General features: G+C 40.3%; 1 protein-coding gene across 1 annotated transcript; it reads right to left on the bottom strand.

Annotated features, from left to right (window-relative positions):
- Positions 1-14,593: 14,593 nt before the first annotated feature.
- Positions 14,594-15,753, bottom strand: LOC120524362 (putative nuclease HARBI1). Its single transcript, XM_039746224.1, has 3 exons — positions 15,099-15,753; positions 14,832-15,022; positions 14,594-14,764 (listed from the first exon to the last, which is right to left on the bottom strand). The coding sequence occupies exons 1-3, from the start codon at positions 15,751-15,753 to the stop codon at positions 14,594-14,596; spliced, it is 1,017 nt and encodes a 338-aa protein (XP_039602158.1).
- Between the last annotated feature and the right edge of the window lie 1,106 nt (positions 15,754-16,859).

Raw genomic sequence — 16,859 nt, 5'->3', positions numbered from 1 at the left:
ATGATTTTTGATAGCAAAGAAAGTCCCAATAACAGTAATCAAAGGTGAAGTTAAAAGCAGTGCTTGAGGACAAAAATCACAAAACAAATCACAAAAAGCACAGCGCACAGCAAAAGATACAAAAACTCACCTACTCCAGAGTGCATTTTCAATGAACCTCAAGGAACTCTGGAATACCCTCCACCTTAAAAGGGCTGAGAGAAGTACCTTGCAGTGGTGGGCAGGTGGAGCCTTGGGTCTCTTGGGAAACCCCCCACAAAACACATGGAATGTAACACAGACATACATACGTAGACTAAACCAAATATGCATACTGTATAATAAACAGAAGTGTTAACACAAACAAAAGAATCAATGATGAACAAAGATAGAAGCAGATGATCCCCAGTCAGGTTGGAATCCTAACTGAGGCATAACATTTATATAATATATATTTTATGAGGGGGATAATCAGGAGGAAACAATAGTTACATATTTGGTTTACAGTGCACATTGAAACATCGTGATGTGTGAGTCACTGTCTTGCACCCGAGAGAAGATGCTGAATCCAAACAAAGACTTCAAGAAAGGCAACTTTATTCCACTTCAAACAGGAAAAGTCAGGGCGTTTATTCAAACCGAGAGCTACCACTTCAATGCATACAAAGACACATCAAACAAGCAGTGACGGGGCCATTTCAGTGGCTGGGTTAGAATATTCCCCGCATCAACCATCGGGCAACAGATGAGTTACATCTCCCAAATTCAGATTGGACTTATTAGCTTTGGGTTGCCTTGTAATGCTATCCTGATCAGTACATAAAATGACTCAACAAAGGAATTTTAATTAAAAAAAAAGAAAAAGTAAGAAGGTTGTAGCTGCGTTTCCCCAAAATTACCAAAGTTCAGCAGCTCTAGTAGGCAAAATGGGATTCAGGCAAAGCTTGACGCGTCGAAATGACTCCATGGACAAAATATCTTAATTTTAAAAACTTTAGTAAAAATTCAAAGTGAACTGTTCACACAAAATTGAAAAAAATTGACGTCGCAAAGAAAAAAAAAATTCTTGTTTAAGAAAATTTCTGTTTAAAACTTAAAATTCTTGTTTCACTTCTTTAAGTTTGCTTATACAGTTGGACCATTTCTAAACGATTAGATAGCTGTACATTTATGCCATTTCCATGCTGTAAATGGGTCTTTGAGTCCCTGCTAACACTGGGACTTGTTCTAAACAACAACTGGCTCAATTAACACAATGAATCTTAGTTATAGCAAGAAAGTTCTACCTCATATTAACTTACAGGGAGGTAAAGGCTATACCATTGTCTATGACTATGACTAAGCAAACACTAATAAGAATTTAACTTAAAGCATTAACTTTCAAAGATTGGCTCTTAAAGAAGTCACTTTATGCTATATACCATTTGCACCTTTAAACTCTACACCAGAAATAATGTACTCCAGCATAGTTCATCCTTAACATTTAATATGATATAAAAAATGTAGATAACAAGAAAACATAGAGAATTACAAGTAAAACTGTCAGCACACAAGTAACACGAGAAGCCATCTCAACCTTACAAAGTCCTTTTCCACAGTTCCTGTAGATAAATCTTTATTAATTATTATATCCACGAACAAAGACATCGGTTGACTTTCTACTGAGATCACTTCTTGCCATTTGTCTCTGATATTTCATCCACAAGAAAAAAATAAACTAACTTCGCTTTTCTAGCATTCCTAAGGTGGCCTCAAAAGTCAAAGTTCACTGAACTCATCAATCCTTCATATATATATATATATATATATATATATATATAGTGACATTTTTCAGTTCTGTGGAGACTTTCTCCAATGGTGCTGCATGCCAAAACACGGTTGACGTGTCTGCCGAAGGTTGCTTGTCTGTCACTGAGGCAACCGCAGGTTCACCACGCCATCGAGGCAACTTCAGCCTTCCCACGTAGCATGTCAGTCACCCGATGGTTGATGCAGGGAACATTTTAACCCAGCCACTGACCTGGCCCTGTCCCTGCTCATTTGCTGAGTCTGTGTGTATTGAAGTGGTAGCTCCCATTTGAATAAATACCCTGACTGTTCCAGTTTTGACTGGAATAAAGTTGTTTTTCTTGAAGCCTTTGACCTCAGCATCTTCTCTCGGGTGCAAGACAGTGACTGACATGTCACAATATACATATATATCTATATATATAATTCACTAAGGGCACGCAAGACGCACGCAAGACAGAGAGCCACACCCACCAATTCTAACAGAGCCCTGCCCACCAACTGTAAGACCATGGGATACGCACGACAGGGCCACACCCACCAACTCACAGAGCCCTGCCCGCAAACTCTAAGACCATGGGATACACTCGACAGAGCCCCGCCCGCCAACTGTAACCCTCCTCGCGCGTGCACTGTCATTCTTGAGGCATGTGCACTGCCTGCTCATGTGCCCACAGGCAACAACTCACCAAACACAGCCTCAGTTGCTTTTGTCTGTGCTACAGTCCGCATGCACCTCTGACTTTTCATTGTTCTTTTCGGTTCCGGCTGCTTTTCTATATATATAATCGACCAAGTCGCCCGACCATGGGGTACGCACGACAGAGCCCCGACCGCCCACTCTAACCCTCCACCCGCGTCATGGGGAATGCACTACAGAGCCCCTTTGGTCTGTGCTACAGTCCACATGCAGCTGTGAGCCATGTTGACTGTTCACATTGCTAATTATGTGGCGTATGCTACGCTGCGGGTTGGCTAGTGTACATATAAAATGCTAAGGTCTCTCCATTCATCACACAATTACTCACAAACTACTGGAGCTACAACCTTGATCTCGGTCTTAATCGAAAGATTACAACTCGATGCACTCTGGAAGTTAAAACATTTCAGGTAGTGCCAGCAAAGTGAAGTGTGGATGAGGGCTTATAACAGCAAAGTAACTGGCAAACCAAGTGAAATGGTGGAAAGAAAAAGAAGAGCTGTGACATCTTCTGAATACTGAGCAAATGACAGAGTCTGTCACCATAAAAGGAAGAAGAATAACAGAATCTGTTGAGAATCAAAATGCAAGAATGACAAAGATGAAGCATTGCATCCCAGTAATCATGCAGAGAGCTTGCTGTTGTTTACATCTAGCTTTTTTGTTGGCTCACAAAACCCCCTTCCAAAAGAAAACAAGACACAGAACCACATTGAAAAACAAGACATAGTTCTGAATTTGGACCAAGTGAGCAACAGACAAGCATGATGGTTCACAGGCATGCAAGCTAAAGTCCAGTGTAATGCAATTCAAAAATGAGAACAAGTGCAATGTGCACAAATGCACAGTGACAATGGAGAAGAGCCTAACCTATGAAACTTCCACCATATGAAAGCTTTTACTTCCTCACATCAAGGTTTCTTTGAAGACCACTACATAACAAAATTACATAAGCAATGTGATCAGTGTCACACTGTATTATTCCATGTTACCAACAGAGAAAATCGAAAATGAGCCATCAGATGTAATAAAATACATTATGAGTTCTTGAGGAAGAAACAATTATTTAGAAAACATAAGAACTATCAAGAGTGCCTTGTCTTTAACTCAGTTTAACTGCCATGCTAGCATTTTAAGAAGAATACAATACAATACAATTTATTTTTGTATAGCCCAAAATCACACAAGGAGTGCCGCAATGGACTTTAACAGGCCCTGCCTCTTGACAGCCTCCCAGCCTTGACTCTCCAAGAAGACAAGAAAAAACTCCCAAAAAAACCCCAGTAGGGAAAAAATGGAAGAAACCTCGGAAAAAGGCAGTTCAAAGAGAGACCCCTTTTCAGGTAGGTTGGGTGTGAAGTGGGTGTCAAAAAGAAGGGGGTCAATACAATACAATACACAGAACAGAACAAATCCTCAATACAGTATAAAAATAAAAATAAAACTTTTAGCAGAATGTAACAGTGGATGACATCACATAATATTATTTGGATTTGTTTAGAATACTGCTCTAGGGAGCGTTTTCAAAATTCTCCATTTTTAGGGGTTAAAATTAAAAAGGCAGTTTAGACCAAAGGTGAACATGGAGACTAATGTCTGTATTTTTAAATGAAAAAATAGTAGTGTAATTGTAGCCTTAGTCTTACATGTTGAAATTAAAAGTATATTGTGAAGGCTAGGAGGTGCCAGTGAGCCACAAAACCCGTTGTGTGTTTTAAAGGTTCAAATAAAGGTTGTTTTATTACAAGAATACCCCATATAACAAATACAAAAACAGTTGTCTCTTCTCTTTCTTTTCCTCTCCTCTCTCTACCACACTGCTCACAGTCCCTTTTATTGAGCACCAGGGAGTAATTCTGGTTTAGGGCTTTTCCCCATTGGAAGCACTTCTGGGTCATACAGTAGTCTCGAATGCCCACTTGTGGCACCCACAGATTCCAGCAGGGCTATGTTATCGGACTACAATTTCTAGCATTCCCTGCTGGTGTCCAAACAGGCACCGATATCCAGGGCTGCTGCCATGTAGTGTTCAAGGGGAACGAACATCTGTTATAGCCCATCCTTCCCAGTCCTTCCCTTTCATCCTGGTTAGGCAAGGTACTACAAATATATCCAGTCGGGACTCCTGTCCATCTGCATGGGGTTTGCCGTCTGGGTAAGGAATCTTCCTCACCTTTGGTTGGGATGTTTGTCCATCCACCTGGGAAGTCCCATTTAAGTATGGTACCTTTCTCTTCCTTGGGAGGGATGCCTGTCTGTCCTCTTGGAGCCTTCTGTCCAGGTAAGGAATCATCCCGTCTCCTGGTCAGGATTCCCATCCATCCTGTTTGGCACATACAATACATAAAATAATGAATGTATTTTATTCCAGCTTTGTACCTGATGCTTGTAAGATTGGCTGCAGCTCCTCTGTGACCCTGCTCTGGATTAGTGGATTTAGAAAACGCACAGCTTCAGGGATGTGGGTGCAATCCTCTTCATGCTTCTATGGGTTTCTGAGAGTCTGTATATATTGGTGAATGGAATTGGCTCAGGTATGTGTGGGAATGTCCTGTACTGGATATACAGTACATAGACTTAAGGCTAAATGCTTCCTAGAGTGTTCTCTTTACTGTATAGTGTAACAAGTGGATTCAGCCAATAATCCTAAAAGCTCTGGATAAACATCAGTGTTAACATTAGGATGGGAAATGTGAGTGCCAACGGGCACCAGCTATTATTCAGGATTGTGTTGTCATTCATTCCTCCACACCACTGTTTGCCAGTTTGCCAGCTAACTCAAATCGGAAATCATGCAATATCTGGGATGCAGAAGAATAGATTACAGGAATAGCACATTCTATATAGTGCATCCAGCCATCCCCATTGTTTTGATAAATGATGGCATCTTTGTTATCAAAAAAACACAAATAACAAATCAATGCTTTCACTAGCTTTGGTGATTTATCATTCACTGGAAACATCTGTCATTCTGAATGGTCTTCATAACTAAAGAACTTTGTTTTATAAAAAAATTGTAGGAAACATTTCAGGCTACACTTTTCTTTGAGGGCAGGTCTCAGATATACTATATTATTTAATATGGTGTCTTTTCCTAATGAATACTAGGAGAAAAAAGTTGCTAGGCCCATGAGTATTAAGCCACTTTTCCACTGCATAGTACGGCACGACACGGTTCAGTACAGCTCACCTTGGTTCGGCTCAGTTCGGCTCGGTTTGCGTTTCGACTGCAGTTTAGTACCGCTTTAGAGTGGGTGGGATTATTCACGTGTCGTTATAGTTGCGCCGCCTCTACTGCCGTGACACTGTGGAACTTTTACAACAACACGCAGACAACGACAACACTTTAGCTCGACGACGCGCAAGGTTAAGCATCTAAAAAAAGCACGTCACTAGCTAACTTTTATCACTGTTGCAAAGCATAAAATGAACTTAACTGCCAGTGTAACATTAAAATGCTGATTCTGTATATTACAGATCTTCCACATTTTGCAAAAAAGTCGCCGCAACAGACCATCTGTTTGGACATTTAACCGTGCTTCAGAGTGGTGGGATGTGATTGTTCCCGGTTTTACAAACACTCAGTGGCTGGAGAACTTTCGAAACTTCCGCGTGTCTGTACCTTTAAAGAAAAGAATAGCCAGTGACGCAGTAATGACGATTTTCTCCGGCCAATCAGTGACCAGCAGAGTTTACACGTCACATTTTGGTAACAGTTCGGCACGCTTGGAACCTCAGCTGAGGTGGTACTAAAAAAAGGACCAGGTACCAGGTACTGTTCCCAGTGGAAAGCCCCGCAAAAGTGAGCTGTACTGAACCGTGTCGTGCCGTACTATGCAGTGGAAAAGCGGCTTTAGAGCATTAGAACAATCTATATGAAAATATTTCATTCAGCCCAATAAAGTTTGCCAGTCCTCTCTACTTTAATTCTTCTAAAAAAACATCAAATTGAGTTTTGAAAGTCTCTAAAATCCTACTGTCTAACACACAAATTGGTCTCTTATTCCAAGTGACTGTGGTTCTCTGTGTAAAGAAAAACTTCCTAATGTTTGTGTGAAATTTACCCTTAACAAGTTTCCAATTTTGTCCCCATGATCTTGATGAACTCATTTTAAAGTCACAGTCTCAATCCACTGGACTAATTCCCTTCATAATTTTAAACACTTCACTCATGTCTCCTCTTAACCTTCTTTTGCTCAAACTGTAAAGGCTCAGCTCTTTTCTGATCTTTCCTCATAATTCAACCCCATGTAGACCTGGAATCAGCCTAGTCGCTCTTCTCTGGACCTTCTCTAGCGCTGCTATGTCCTTTTTGTATCCTGGAGACCAAAACTGCACCCAGTACTCCAGATTAGGCCTCACCAGTGTGTTATAAAGCTGGAGCAGAACCTCCTGTGACTTGTACTCCACACATCAAGGCGCTATATAACCTGACATTCTGTTAGCCTTCTTAATGGCTTCTGAACACTGTCTGGCAGTTGGTAGTGTTGAGTCCATTATGCTTCCTAAATCCTTCTCATAAAGTGTGCATTTTTACTTCCTACATGTAATACTTTGCATTTACTTACATTAAATTTCTGTTACAAATCTTTCCAAGCTTGCATGCTGTCCAAGTCCCTCTGTGATGATCATTCAACAGATTTGAGATTATCTGACAATCCATGTAGCTTGGTATCATCTGCAAACTTAACTAGCTTGTTACTTATATTCCTATCAAAATCATTTATATATTTACCTGAATTTTTATCACTCTTTAATTTAATATTGTTTTTTATCAGTATGCTGCTGCTGGAGTATGTGAATTTCCCCTTGGGATTAATAAAGCATCTATCTATCTATCTATCTATCTATCTATCTATCTATCTATCTATTATATAGTGCCTGTCTGTCTATCTATCTATCTATCTATCTATCTATCTATCTATCTATCTATCTATCTATCTATCTATCTTTAACAATAGCAGTGGCCCCAGCACTGACCCCTGCTGGATGCCACTCTTAACATCAGCCAATTCTGATAAAGTCCATCTCATCAATTTCCTCTGCTTACTATGTCTGAGCCAATCTTCACTCATCTTTTTAAATGAAATTAAATTAAATTATATTAAATTTAATTAAATTCAATTTAATTTAATATCCCAATGGGGAATAAAGTCTAATCATCTAATCTAATCTAATCTAATCTGCACACTACACCCTGAACTCCCACTTCTTTTAGTTTGATGCCCAAGCTCTCATGTGGCACCTTATCAAATGCTTTCTGAAAGTCCAGATAAATAACATCATGTGCTCCACTTTGATCGTATGCTTTTGTTGCTTCCTTATAGAATTTCAGCATGTTGGTAAAACACAACCTCCCTCTTCTGAGCCCATGCTGACCGTTCAGTAAAAGTCCTCTTCTTTCCCTCCATTGCTCAGTGTTTTCCGTAATATTTCTTTCCGTTAATTTACCTGTGATGCATATTAATCTTGGAGAATACAATTAAAATATAGGAATAAATTCGAGGAGTACTGTAAATATGCTACACACTAATACATTGACAGTATAGAAAGAAGAAAACTTTGGGTCAGAATAAGACTAATTCTGAAAATGAAGCATCACTCCTTTTAATTCTGTGGTTATATATAAATCACCGGACATTACCCATTTTTCATGACTGATGACTGCTGATCTGTTTTAAAGGATGACACAAGGTTCTGTTCCTTCATCATTCCAGCCCTCATCTATCTACTGTAACTGTTGGAAATGAACACTTTCCTACGAGTATTGATCCGAGTGGATTTGTCAGTTTTGTGATCCTGCTCTGCGCAAACAGACTTCCAACTATAAATGGATGCTGTTTGCATTGCATTTTCTTAGAAGTCTATGCTAGCTGAGCAGCAATTTAAAATTCAATTAATCAATGATGACAAAAGACTGTTGTGCAACAGTCCATTTAGAGGTGGGTGGCAATTACCACATAAAATGAAACAAATACAGTAAAAAATAATTAAGCTGGCATATTTAGGAATGAGTGATGTTTTGTTTATTCCATAAAGATAACCTGTGTAAATGTTTCATATTTGGTTCACTGCAGTGCATATGAATACGTGATCTAGGAAAGCACATGTGCACCACTTTCTTTCAAATATGTCATATTCTTGCTTTTATTATCAAAGTATGTCTGAAAGTTCAACATTCTATGCTTATCATTCTAGAAATTAACATGACATTGAAGATGTTTGGAATAGACTGGGTATAATTACTAGACTCCTGGGCTCAGGTGCTAGAAGGAATGTCGACAAGGAAAAATCCTTGAACCAATTTTTTAATAGCGTTTCTGCCACCAACTTCTTCCAATGACTAATCTCCCCAAACCATCTTGACTGCACCATCAACTCCTACCACTTCAACTGTTATGGGCAATGTCTCTGATGTGCATGTAGGCAACACTGGAGCACCACAAGGACCAGTGGTGCCACCTTTTCTGGTCACCCTGTACACCTTGGACTATAAATATAGCTCCGGGTCAAATAAAAACAAAAATCAAATCAAATCAAATTGTATTTGTCACATACAAATTATACACACAGTACAACATGTAGTAAAATACTTAGATCCTCAAATCATATATATAAAAGGATAATAACAAAAATACATGGCTTTATAAATTTCAGTGCAAATCATTAATAGAATTTTAAATATGTGATTAATAATTAAAAGCTATATAAACAACATCCATCCATCCATTATCCAAACCCATATATCCTAACTACAGGTTCACAGGGGTCTGCTGGAGCCAATCCCAGCCAACACAGGGCGCAAGGCAGGAAACAAACCCTGGGTAGGGCACCATCCCACCGTAGTATAAATAGCATAATAACTTAATATAAGAGAGTTAACAATACGGCATCACATATTTCTGGACACTTTCTTTATTCAAGAAGCAGATTGGCTATGGACAGAAGCTCCTCCTCAGTCTCTCTAAACTCATCTTCAGGCAGTGGTAGTGTTAATCTGACTACAGTACAGAGCCATTTTGGTGATGGTTGGTATCACTGGTAATTTTCTTTTCCTGGAAGGTAGGGACACCCAGTGATGTGTTCATTTGATCGTACCACTCTCTGCAGAGCCCTTCTTCATGCTATTTCCAAACCAGGCAGTAGTACTTCAGGCCTGGATACTTTGAATGGTGGATGTGTAGAAGTTCTTTAGTAATGGGGAGGGCAGCTTGAAATAGCCATCTCAGGTGACCAAGGTGTCAGGGAGTTTGGACCAGGATAAGTCATTCATGATGTGGACACCGAGGTATCTGAAACTGTCCACCCTTCTCTACCTGAGAGCTGTCACTACTGAGGGGATGGTAGTTCTTCTGGTGTTTTCTTCCAAAGTCCACACTCAGTTCCTTTGTCTTGCTGAGTTTGTCCTGAGACCAGTGTGATAGACTCTACACTTTATCCAGGCAAGACTGTCCAGTGTTGTTAGATATCAGGTCTACCACAGCTATGTCATCTGCAAATATGACAGAACGTTAGAGTCACGTGAAGCCATGCAGTCGTATGTGTAGAGAGTGTACGGAAGAAGACTGAGAACACATCCTTATGGATCCCTTGTGTTGAGGGTGAGGGATGATGACGTGTGGCCTCCCAATCAAACTACCTGTGGTCTGCCTGTCAGCTGCACAGTGAAGTGTTCAGACACAGGTCCCTGAGCTTGTTGATGAGCTTTGAGAGGTTTATTTTGTTAAATGATGACCTATAGTCAATAAATAGCATTTGCACATAATTCGCTTTCTTGTTGAAGAGGTAGGCCTGTACTGTATGAAGGATCAAGATGATGGCATCCTCTGTGGATCCATTGGAGAAATATACATACTGTAATGGATTCCTGGTCTTTGAGTTGAGAAAAACATATGCGATATTTGACTGGCCTTTCTAAACACTTGATTGCTATAGACCAGGGGTCCTCAATCCCAGTCCTGGAGAGCCGCAGTGGCTGCAGGTTTTTGTTCTGACCTGGTGGATTAATTAGAAAGCAATTCTTGCAAATAAAGCACTAACAAGCTATGAAATTAATTTAACTCTGCTATGTCAGGTCATTCTCATATCCTAGATTTTCTTTCCCTTTCTCTCATGCAAATGATTTGAAGGCTAAAATGGACGAGTAATTCTCAGTACTTCACTTTTTTCTCTTCATTTTTCTTCCAAGTGTTTAATTAAACCCAATAGTGCAGATAAATACACACAGGTGTAAATGTAAATAAGCTAAATGGAGAAATGCAGCTCTCTCTTGTCATTTGCATGTTATTGATAATAAGGAGCAATTAAAATAGCTGTTTAAGACAAAATTAAGCAATAAGGGCTCAAAATCACTAAAGTGAAGCAGAAGTGTTACTTTAGCAATAAGTGCTTTTTATTAAGCAACTGGGTTGGAGCAAAAACCTGCAGCCACTGCGGCCCTCCAGAGGCCTCATGTATAACGCCGTGCGTAGAACTCGCACTATAACATGGCGTAAGCACAAAAGCCGAAATGTGTTTACACACAGAAAAATCCAGATGCAGGAATCTGTGTGTACTCCAACTTCCACGTTCTTCCGCTACATGAATCCCGATCAGCGTGAAAACTAACGCTCGTGCACGCGCATTACGTAACGCCCTAAATCCTCCCAGAATTACGCCTATTTGAATATGCAAATCAATATAAATCGCCCTTAAGCGCAGCCTTCTGTGAAAAGACAATGGGAAAAGCACGGGGAAAATATAAGAATTTCAGCGAATACCAAGTGGAGGCAAAGGAAAAACATACTATTTGTTCAAATAAACCGTGGAATAATCAACAAAAGGAAGTTGATCGAGTGACATAGCGTGTTGGAGAAACTTGAAAGCTCACATTCACAAATCGCACAGTGCCGGAAATAAAAAGAAGTCGCATATCAAAGTCGCCGTGAAAAGCCGAGTTGTAAGCCCACTGTCTGAGTGTCATATGAAAGCTTATTAGGGTACAGAGAAAAAGGCACACGGTGGGGAAAAAGCACGAAATGTCAACTTCAATCTCGACATTTCCACTTTAATCACGTAGTTTATTTTGTCATTAAAGTAGAACATCATTAACTTCATCTTAAAATCGTTTAATTAACCAGTTTCTCAAATCACATTGTAATTAAAGTAGCACGTTAAATGCTTTGTTTTGTATTTGATCTTCTATGTGCTCTGTGTGTGTGAATCACTACTTGCTTCTTAAACCGGCTCTCTTCCTCCAACTGGACACAGAATCCATGACATTCGTGATATTACAGTTCTCTGAATAACTAAAATACTGAGATGTATACGTGATATCATTTTCATGATGATAGGAGTTAAAGCACGTTATTAAACATGTGTTTCACTTCGATTAAATAATTTATTGCAGCAGTACAATCAGGGGCGGCTCTAGGCTTGTGGTGGCACTGGGCAGAGGAAGAATCGGTGGCTCCTTTGCCCGCCCGTCAGTAAGGTAGCTTATGCACAGTGGATGGCTACGTCCGTTGTGGACACTGCATAGCCGCCTCGTGCTCATGACACAAGCATTTAACTTTTGCCGAAATTTGTTGCTGTGTTTTTAGCTGTGTTGTTATTTTCTCTTTCTGTTTTATATTCATTATATATTGGCATAGCCGTCACTGCAGTCAGTGCTTTTCTTTCCCCAAGTAACCGATCGCCATACAATCAGCTCTGTAATAGACGTTAAGCCATCTGTAAGCTTAGCGCCGATTCTTCAAAACGTTTAAAGAACATTGAAATATCTTCGTAGTACATGTTTAATTTTTCTATCCTTAACGACACTCCCAGTGAAGAATATAGATTATTTAAATGAAGTTAAAGTTTTATCTGTATAATTTAATAAACATATTTTGCTGAATTTCACCTTATAAATGATATCGTTTCTGTTTCTGAACCGCGAGGTCCGTACAGGAAAGGCTTTAAAACATTTTGCAGTGGCTGAGACAGCGTGTCCTTGAAGCTGTATACCGATAATTCCCTTTCCGATCAGCTGCTGCTGTGATTCACACTCAGATACAGTGATATAAATACTCTGAATGGTGCAGTGAGAGAAATATTGAAAAAGATGATCCGCTGTGGCAACTCCTAACAAGAAGAGCTGAAAGAAGAAGAAGAAGAAGAAGTGAGAGTAACAACGCTAAAGCAGTTATGGTATTTGGAAAACTATGGCTGTTCCCTCTACCATTATATTGTTACAAGTTAATTACAATCAGATGCATTACACTAATAAACAATATGCGGTTAGTTTCGGTGTATTTATAAAGCCGCGTCAGGAAAATAAGGTGTAACCACACAGGAACAGTAGCACTGCTTTGACGCTGGGTGCCGCCAGTCTGCAAAACTGAGCGGAGAACTTGCGTACGACAAGGCATGAGGTACCGTGGAAAAGTGCATGGCTTTATGCCAAGTGTAGGTTTTATACATCGCGATTTGAACGTGGAAAAGTTCTTACGCAACGTTTCTGTGCGTACGCACCATTTATACATGAGGCCCCAGGACCGTGATTGAGGACCCCTGCTACAGACGTTAGTGGAATAGGATGGTAGCCATTCAGGCAGGTTGGATATTACTTCTTCGGTACATGGACAATGGTGGATCTTATAAAGAATGTTGGTACAACCGACTAAGATAAGGAAATATTAAATACTACTATGAATACTGGTGCAGGCTGATCAGCACAGCTCTTAAAAAACACTGCTTCCTCAGTTGTACCACTGGCTAGCGTTAGTGGCATTCACACTAAAAGTTATTAGGCGATACTGTCAGAGAGGTGTTGGCACTCACCATGGTGGGAGTAGTTGCTAAATAATTCTCCATTGTCTGTGGATCTTGCCACATGCACCTTGAATCAGACTGGTCAAGTTGCTTTTTTACTTTCTCCCCATATCGTCATTTGGGGGCTTTCACAGATCTCCTTGATAGTACCAGGTTGCTTTGTAATCGTACATATTCTGAGACATATGCTATGAGCAGTACACAGCACTGTATGCATTTAGTGCCTCACAAATGGTTTTATCCACCCAAGGTTTCTAGTTTGGGAAAGTCCAGGGGTCTCATTTATCAAGCATGCGTAAAACAAGTTCTAAACTAGTGCGTATACCAACAGCCGTAAGCACAAGAAAGTTGGGAGTTATCAAACGTGAGTACACATAGCTGTACGAAATGACTGATGATGAATCGCACTCCTTCTAAATTGTGTGCGTATGCATAGTAATTTAAATTTGCATACAGAAACGCCCTCAAATTACCTTATTTGGCAAACAACTTTCCTTATAAAAACCCAATGCCGCCAGGGCACTATAGAACCGTTATCATGGATCCCGTGAAGAGAGCAAAGAAAAAAAACTTCACAGACAACGAAGTGGAAGTGCTTTTAAATGAGGTACAACGTAATAAGACAGTTTTGTTCACTGCTTTTTCAGGCGGAATGTCAACGGAAAAAAAAGACTTGGCATGAGGACAGGTTACTAATGCGATAAATGCCATCTCACCTGTATGTAGAACTACTGCAGAAATCAAGAAAAAGTGGTTTGATTTGAAAGTGTCCTCTAAAAAAAGAATTGCAGCCCACAAAAGAGACCTCGGTGCCACGGGAGGAGGCCAGAGTCTTATTTCAGTGTCACCATTGGTTGACAAGATAGCAGCAATTATTGGTGAAACGTCAATGAGCGGAGTAATCCCCGATGGTGACACTGAAAGTGCAATCCCATCAACTGCAGGAGAGGCCGAGCCATCCGAAAATGGTTAGAAGGTTTTTAAATGTTTGTGTTGCGATATATTATTCATAGATAAATAACACTCACATTGCAAATGATTTGGATTGTTCATTTAACATTTATTTTATAGATCTGCCAGTTTTGCCAGGTCCTGCTCCGCCTGCCACTTCAGCATGTCCGATGCGTTTCGAGGCACGAGTCCTGACTGATGCGGTTCTGAAAACACAGGAGGAATTAGTGAGAGGCATTTGCAAGCATAAAAGAGGAACTGCACCAAATCAATGTGAACTTGAGGAACATTAGTGATTCACTAAATGCATCATGCAAGTTCAATAAAAGCTCTGATTGATCTCACCATTTTCTCACAATTACTCCTTATTGTGACACAGATTTAGAACCGTTCGAGTATCCCTGCTCTTAGTTGCACGGCCACAGCATTTGGCATGGGGTCAAAACCTTCTGCCATGTGGCGATCTTCTTGTATTGGCATCTCATCCAGTGGTATACCGTTTTTAATGGCAATATTATGCAGCACACTGCATGCTTTAACTATATAGCACACCTAAAGCAAATTGATAAATATTGTAGTTATAAAATATTAAAGAAATAATTAGAACTTAATTTAAAACCTTGTCGCGTTTGTATTGCAATATGCCTCCTCTGCCTGACAGACACAGCCATCGAGCCTTCAGCAAGCCTATTGCATGTTCTACTGTGCTTCTTGTGCGCTCATGTGCTCGGTTGTAATTCAGCTCCTTTTGGGATACAGGGTTTGCCACTGGGGTCATCAGCCAGGATTTAAGGGCATATCCGCGATCCCCTGCAATGATGTAGATTAACATAAAATACAGTACACTAGATGGTGTTGAGAAGTAATCTAATCGTTACACACTTACCAATAAGCCAGCCTTCTCCAGCAGCGCTTTGCTGAAGACGAAGTCCCACGATGCTGTTCTGCACAATGAAGGAATCGTTGTTCGCAACGACATTTAGCAGGTTCAAGTGTGCATCACAGATTACCTGCACGTTAATGGAGTGATAGCCTTTTCTATTTACAAATGCAAATTCATCAACAGTAGGAGCTTTTAGGGCAACATGTGTGCAGTCAACTGCCCCTATTACACTTGGAAATCCTGCGATGTTATAGAAATCGGTCATAATTTTTGTCCTTTCCGCTGTGGTATTTGGAAACGTAATGTACTGTGATGTAAGTGATATAATTGCATGTAAAACGTGTGGCATAATTCGGCTCACGGTGGGTTGAGAAATACCAGACCTGTCACCAATTACCCTTTGAAATGTGCCTGAGGCTACAAAGCCAATAGTAGAAAGAACCTGAGTGTGCACGGGGACTGCACTGGTGCGCTTTGTTGGCCTCTCCAAAAGTTGTGAGGACTGCTGACACAAATCAAGAAAAATTGCCCTTGGCAAACGAAAACGACTAATGAGCCACTCATCACTCTCAGCGAGTAAGTCTGTGCGGTCGATGAAAACACGATCTCTGTGTAAAAGTGCTTGTTGCAAATCTTCAAGAAGCGCAAGGTCTGCCATTGTAGTCAATGCATTTCCAAAAACAGTTGTTCATTTGGGGATTTTATATTATTTACAGTTCCAGATAACTCAGAATCAACACTGACATTTAAGTGGTGAAGTATAAGGGCACTGGGTTTATATGTGATTACAGTTCTCTACCACTAGGGGATTCTGCTTACGCACAGTCAGGAGTTCTTCTAAATGTGCACACATTTTCACGCACGCGTACAAATTAATGAATCGCATTCTATTAGTGGAATTGTGCATATGCATGATTTACACATAAAACCGTGCGTACGCACGCTTGATAAATGAGACCCCAGATGATGACTTTTGGTATTTCACTTATGAGATATCCAATAAACAAAGTCACAGTTTCCATAAACACATTGATGGCGTTATTAGTGCTGCATCTGATCAATGCCCAGCCAGCAACACTCTTTCTGAAAGGTCTCGGATTGGTCTGCCCAACACTTAACCTCACATGTGATTTGAGCTTCTTGCTTTAACTTTTGTTTATATCTAGTGTAAGAAGGGAAACACCAACAGAAAAAGGTTTGGGGAGCCACCCTGTATATTGTGAAACAGAATTATCAATATGGTATCACACCAAAGTAGTCTCAAAAGACTGAGTCCCAAGCAGAACTAAAAAAAAGTTTTTGAAGCAGTGGGCAGGAAGAGGCAGGTCCATGAGGGAACAGGCGTAAGTAAGGTCAGTAGGAGGACGTATAGTCCGGAATTAGATGAAGAAGTTGATCATGGTCTAGCTGGGTCTCTGTAGGAGAGGGAGAAAGTCAGTTAAGCCCTTTGACTGCTTCCTATGTGCATGTGAGTGACAATAGGCTTTAATGGCTCAGTGTCTTGTTTCCTCTGATGGAACATGTAATTTTGTACCACTCCCCGAGAGAGAAAAAATTAAAAAAAACAACACTACTTTTCTACTAGACCACAAGTAGAGAAGCATTCCAATGGAATCGAACATTAAGTTAAATGAGAAATGTTATTACACTGTGAGGAAGACCAGCCCAAGCACAGACAGGCAGACACCAACAGTTCCAAACACACACGTTTATTTAAACTATATACACGTAACAAAGTCCCGCACACAACCCAGTGTCCTTCCA

The sequence above is a fragment of the Polypterus senegalus genome, chromosome 2 (assembly GCF_016835505.1).
Source record: "Polypterus senegalus isolate Bchr_013 chromosome 2, ASM1683550v1, whole genome shotgun sequence".
In the NCBI taxonomy this organism is placed as follows: Eukaryota; Metazoa; Chordata; class Cladistia; order Polypteriformes; family Polypteridae; genus Polypterus; species Polypterus senegalus.
Note: the sequence above shows the minus strand (reverse complement) of the source record. Positions and strands in the feature narration are given on the sequence as shown.